The sequence below is a fragment of the Lygodium microphyllum genome, chromosome 11 (genome assembly GCF_053477565.2).
Source record: "Lygodium microphyllum isolate KBCC chromosome 11, Lygodium_microphyllum_v1.1.10, whole genome shotgun sequence".
NCBI classification, from domain to species: Eukaryota; Viridiplantae; Streptophyta; class Polypodiopsida; order Schizaeales; family Lygodiaceae; genus Lygodium; species Lygodium microphyllum.
Genome location: NC_141145.1, coordinates 30064591 through 30071075, shown reverse-complemented (window position 1 = coordinate 30071075; position 6485 = coordinate 30064591). Strand labels below are relative to the sequence as shown.

Here is a 6485-nt window from a genome sequence, read left to right as displayed (position 1 = left end):
CACAAATGAAATGTTGGTCATGATACAAATTGTCTCACCAATGCCATGGACGTGTGAGATTGTTTCAAGGAAATGTTCCTAAAAGTCCAACACACAATGCTACTATAGTGTCATTCTGGTAGGCACATTAACATTAGTGTATCGTATTAGTGCCACCAACTCTCGAGGAAGTTACTATATGTACATTCTCTAATTCATGTGTGTTCAAGGCCTATTTATAAATATCCTTTTATGTGATTTTTTCCTGAAGAAACATAACCATTTTCTATTCAATCTATAAATAACACCTTTATATAACACCCTTCTGTATGTAAAAAATGTATAAAAATTATTTTTTTTTTAATGTCTTTTTTTGAACCCACGTGATGCACACATATATTCATGAGTGACTTACCCAAGCACCAACTAGACTTGCAATTTCACTATAACTTAATGGAAGCATAGATGGCACATTTGGTGGATGTGCTTTAGTAGGCATGTTTATCCACGTGTTTGAATACACATTTACAAATGCATCGAACAAAGAATGTTTTACTTGTATTTAAACACACCTATAAATTTGTATTAAACTAAAACTTAAACACACTTATAAATTTGTATCAAACTAAAACTTAAACACACTTATAAACATGTCTATAAATGCAACAAGACAAGGACAAAGAATCCAAACCTCCCAAGAGGTCATTTTCATTTTAAGTGAAGTCATCTTGAAAGAAGGAGAGTGGGAGGATTGCTAAATGTATTTTATAATTAGCCTAACTATGTTGTTCTATTGTTGATCTAGGTATTGCGTATTTATTCTTATTCTAGGTCTCTATGTAGAGTGTAAAGAATAAACAGTACGCTAGACTTATACCTGCACATTTGTATCTTCAATGTATTAATTCTATACGCTATATGTTTTTTTCATTAGTTATGTTTATTTCATGTATAGATGGGCATGGAGAAACATATCATGCTGTGCATTGTAGCAAGCCTAATTCTCATTTTCATCAAAATTTTGTGCATGTTTGGCAAGCTACTATACAAGCATGGGTGAACGGTGGCACATGAGGAAGCAACTTTGATGTGGAGAAGGTTGTGTTTATGCTGCACACAACCCGTACCACCTCTTGACAATATCTTCATGTTGTTTTCACAATATACACTTCTGTGAGAGAGAGAGAGAGAGAGAGAGAGAGAGAGAGAGAGAGAGAGAGAGAGAGAGAGAGAGAGAGAGAGAGAGAGAGAGAGAGAGAGACACATACACAGAGCAAGAGAGACCCACATGCACCAATGAGGTATGATAGTGACTCTCCCTTTAGTACGTCCACTTGCATATATCCTATATTACATATTAGATAGGTACATGATACACTAATGTAACTGTATTTCAAATCTTGCCTCCTTTTTTTTTAGAAGAGTTACTTATGGATTGAAGTTTTACCAGTAAAAGTGTTATTTTATTTTATTCATGGTAGATGCCAACAAGATAGGAAAGCAATAGGGACTTGTTGCTTAAATGATTTCAACTCAAGATGAAGTTGCAATTCAACAATGAGCAACTCCCTCGTATTTAACACACTTGTATATTCATGTTTAGCAACTTGCAAATTTAATGTGATTATAGACATGGGATTTGAGACACGCATATAAACATGCCCTTAAGTTTTTAACTCTATTCGTAAAATGTGTATTTTTTTTCATCTAATGGCATAATGCCTTGTAATGTTTCCCCATAAGAGAGACTACTCCAAGCTTTGGGTATGGAGCGAATAATAATACCTTGAATCAGAGAGCAAAAAGTCCCATCATGTGTATTTAGTTGATGTTATTGGTTGTAGTGTTGTACTTGGTTTTTAGGTTGACTTTGGTGTTTCTTAAATTATGAATAGTGCAATTACTTACCGACAAGGATTTATTTTTTTTGCAATTACGCCAGATGCTAGCATTTGATTGGTTAATTCAACACTCACATTGTACACATTGCATTTACAAATTTTGGATAATGTTTGTTATATTATGTGCTAACATTGAAAGACCTTAAGTAATAGCATAAACACTAAACCCTTGCTCACTAAGTGTGATACTATTGTGGCATATTCTATATGAATAAAGATTGTTAAATAATTTGGGCATGAATTAACAACGACATAGTTTGATTAATAGCATGAAATATGTGAATAAAAATGGTTTGAGAACTTAGTGGGATGGCGATGTTTACAAAGAAGAAATGATGACTAGAGGAAAGGATGGATGTGAAGGTGTTGTGGGGATTGGCATAAAAGAGCTCTCTCTCACATAGCAAACATTAAGATGCCAAATAGTGTACGCCTTCTTACAAGGCAACTTTTAGTACTACAACCTAGCTAGGCATGCAATTATATGGGAAACCAAATTTCAAAATTGGGGAAATACATTGATGGAAAAAGAGTGAAAATGGAAGTTGAATCTTGTGCCTTGATTATATATGTCTAGGCTCGATATATATAACTGTTTACAAAAGCGGGTTATGATAGGCCAGCGGGGGGTGTTTTTCCTTGTGGTTAATCAATCATGCAAAAGCAATACAAGCTCATGAATGGTAATTGCCCCATAATTCTTCATACGGATCGTACTCCACATTCGCAGCATCGCTAGTGGAGTGAACGGGAGAATCTGGCGATATGTCATATCGATTAATGTTAATTATACTGCTGCAGCTTGTGTAGATATTGATCATCATGTCCATCTGATCATGCATTAAGAAGGGCTGATATTTATCCTCCGATTGGGATTTTGGTTGACTGATACTGTAATTGTCAGCAGCATCGGTGCTCAGGACTCTGATAGGATGATTATCCCCATTGATGAACATTAATCTGGGATCATCAGTCATGCCAGTGTACTCACTGAAGCTGGCACTCGTAGTGGAATAGTGATTATCATGATCATCACGCGGTCGATCATCGAGTAAGAGATGGTCATAGTTAATCTCGAGGGCGAGATCATCGGCAGATAGCAGGTCATGTAGGTGAGAATCATGATTAGCAGCAGAATACTCATCGTGACCATTTGTACCGCCGCATGTACCAACGTCATGATGAGCATTTCCGTATGTGCAAGCACTGTACCCATGGTGAAGATGATGATGATGATGATAGTCATGACCAGTAGAGGAGGAGGAGGAGGAGGAGGAGGAGGACGATGATTGTTGTAGCAGATAGCATCCAAAACCATCCACTGATTGGTCGGCTGGGACCGCCAGCTGGATGTGGTGCGGGACACGTGGGGGCGGGGGACTGGCCAATGGGAGCTGCTGAAGGTGAGGCGCGGGCGAGTGGCTAGGGACACGCGGGCGCGGGTGGTTGGGTGGAGCGACGGGGACGATGGAGGGGGTTGGGCAATATTCAGGTGGCGATATATTATTAATGTTGGGAGGAGTATTATTAGTAGTGGTGGTAGTCGTATTACCCTTACTGTCACTATCATCGTAGCCAGTGTTGAGCTGCCGCAGCAAGTCTGGGACCTGCTGCAGCGGCGATCGATTATCATATTCGTCGCCGCATCTGGTGCCGCCATTGCCATCACGCACACTGTGATCATTAACGCCATATCTATCGAGGCCCTTCGTATTATAGCTGCTCCTGCCATAATTAGTGGAGCCGCCATGTGAATTCTGCATCGCATTAGTAGTGATCACGATCGCATTATTAACCAGCCTCTTCTTGAGATGCGCGTTCCAGTGGTTCTTGATCTCATTGTCCGTCCTTCCCGGTAACCTGCTCGCTATCAGCGACCACCTGTATGATCCACAGGCGGTAATCAAATATATTAACCCATAATTAATCATCGCGTTATTACTAAACCATGACCTGAAAATCACTACTCATTGTATTGTGGTGCCTAAGGCGCTGCAGCTCAGACGATCTGAAGCTAATTAGCTATCATGACAATAGCAATACATATATGCACGTGATATGTTCATTCATCTTCTAATTAATCTGCCTAGAAGTCGATGCAAGATAGATCGAGGCAGTATCATCATTGTAGTAGTAGACATGCATTTCTTCTTGTACCTGTTGCCCAGCAGGGCGTGCAACTTGATTATCACCTTCTCTTCCTCTTCTGTTATGTTACCCCTCTTCAAATCAGGCCTCAGGTAATTGAACCAGCGCAATCTGCAGCTCTTGCCACACCTCAGAAGACCTGCATCAAGTGCATATTGATACGCTACATCAGTCACACTGCAATATACATTTGCCATCCATTGGTTTGTATACAACCACCTAGTGCATATCCTGTCAATGCTTGCTTTGCTAATTATAATCAGTCTATATTACTCATTTATATACAGCCGTATAAGCTAGTTGATTAGTCCTGCAATATACATGTTCTGGATGGATGGTAGCATACAACCACCTGCAATATGTCCTGTCAACGCTTGCTTTACTAATTAGCAGTGTATTACTCGGCAATCTAGATAATTATCTTATGATCAGTGCAAGGCTGTAGTTGAACATCTGATCATCATAATCATGTTACCTGCTGCTTTTGGCAGCTCGCGCCAACCCCCTTCACCGTGTGTCTGAATGTAGTGGATGAGACGCCTGTCCTCGGCAGATGTCCAAGGACCCCTCTTCAAGCCCACCTTATCACAACAAGGAGCCCTCCCCATCTAGGCTTCCCTAATTAACTGCCGAATCAGAGCATCACAAAGAGATTAAACTAGCATTAGAAAGCAGGTCTATGATCTGATCAGAACGCCCATTAAGTCACTTGACCGCTCACATGGTGTCATATATCTAAATTAATTGCTGGCAGAATCTACATCGATCGGCGACAAAATCAGCGACTGAAAAGAAAGAGAAAACAAAAGCAGCTTGGGGCAAAAGAGAGGAATTAATTAAAGAAGCAGCACATAATTGTACATTGGTTAAAGTGTAACATTATAGTGAAAGTACTCACTGGTGGGGAATGATTCAGTAGTGATTTCCTGCCTGAAAGGGTAGCGAACGATCAGTTAGCATGATTAAGTAATCGCAAAGTATTATATAAGCTGGCTTCCGAAGAGGCGCGAGCTCATTATACTCAGATTGTTGGATATTGTGGGCAGTAAGGGTGATGATGCAAAATTAATCATGCAAGCTTATTTTAGAAGGAAGTTATATCAGCTTAAGGCAAAAGATGTAAAATTATGGCATGTATATATGTATGTATTAGCCACAGACAAGGAGGCTGGAGGGAGGTGATCACATGAGCCGATTAGTAAGAGGCAAGTGCACGTGGGATTATTATATAAAGGCATGGACTCCCCATACATGATTGGCCCGGTAGTCACGTTCATCAAACATATTAAAAACTTGTATACTTTTCACCCCTTTTGGACTTTCAAGTTCTAAGGTTGATGCATTATCACATAAACACCCCCCCCCCCCCCAAAAAAAAAAACAAAACAAAGGAAAGGAAAGCCTTTAGAATTTGGCCTCACAAAAGGTAAAAATTATGTGGCTGCTTGAGAGTTCCATACATATTAATAATCATGCCCTTAATCTAACCGGCGGCCCCTCGACGCGTGTTAATAAAAATCCTGCTTTGACTATGATTGACATTCCTCAAAAGTTCAAACTTAATTGTAAACCCATGTGCCGAGATCACGAATCAATCACCCACTAATTAGCCCTGAGGGCAATTCCGTGTTAATTATTCCGGCAAAGCCTAAAGCTTAGCTGCAACTGACCCTATGAGTGTGGTCGGAGTAAGCAACACGTCTCTTGCACGCATTTTGTATGCATCCATGCAAAGCACCCAGAATGAATCTCTCTCCCCCTCTCTAGGCAAATCCTTTAGAGCATCCTAATGTTCTTGCCCCATTCCCTACACGGCATCCTTCACAACATGACCATAATGCAGCTTCCATCAAGCCTCTCTCTCTCTCTCTCTCTCCTTTTCCACTAGCACATCAGTGATCACATCATCATGTTCTACCCCCATACCTAAAGGCACATCATTCACAACATGATTATAGTGCTTTGATCACGTTCTAGTAATCCAATTATTCCTAGCTCTCCTTTGACTTTATTTGGCTTCCTTTCTTGAACCAATTGCATATCAAGTTGCATATTCGTCACCGCAATGGCCTAACATTCCAATCTTTTATCGTGGTACGCCACTTTTAAGACAAGGTAACAAAGTCTCCTCCTTAAATACTTATTATGAAGTGCTTTCTCTATTAGCATCAATTCCTTCCTTGGGATACCATATAAAAGTGGTCTTGATTTATATTGACCTTGAACTCAAATAAGTAATCCTAGTTCAAAAATGAGCAGTCTTTCAAGAGTCTAAATATGACTAAATCCTCATTCTGATCATGTGATTTTGAAGTAAAATTTTAACCTTTTTTTACTTGCTATGCAAAATATCGACTTGGGATGAAATACTCCCAAACCAAATAAGGAGAGGAAAATGACAAGACCAATCAAAAGTTAAAAATGAGTAAACCTTCATGTGCAGTAATGGTAGGTTGA

The 6485-nt window shown here is 39.7% G+C and overlaps 1 protein-coding gene across 2 annotated transcripts; it reads right to left on the bottom strand.

The window, feature by feature from the left end:
- Positions 1-2122: 2122 nt before the first annotated feature.
- On the bottom strand, positions 2123-5231 carry LOC148028661 (uncharacterized). Of its 2 annotated transcripts, XM_087687462.1 has the most exons (4): positions 4927-5231; positions 4504-4654; positions 4038-4167; positions 2123-3761 (listed from the first exon to the last, which is right to left on the bottom strand). In XM_087687462.1, the coding sequence occupies exons 2-4, from the start codon at positions 4634-4636 to the stop codon at positions 2555-2557; spliced, it is 1470 nt and encodes a 489-aa protein (XP_087543588.1). In that variant the 5' UTR covers positions 4637-4654; positions 4927-5231; the 3' UTR covers positions 2123-2554. The 2 variants fall into 2 exon arrangements, with proteins under 2 accessions (XP_087543588.1, XP_087543587.1); XM_087687461.1 differs by lacking the exon at positions 4927-5231 and having other exon boundaries at positions 4504-4919.
- Between the last annotated feature and the right edge of the window lie 1254 nt (positions 5232-6485).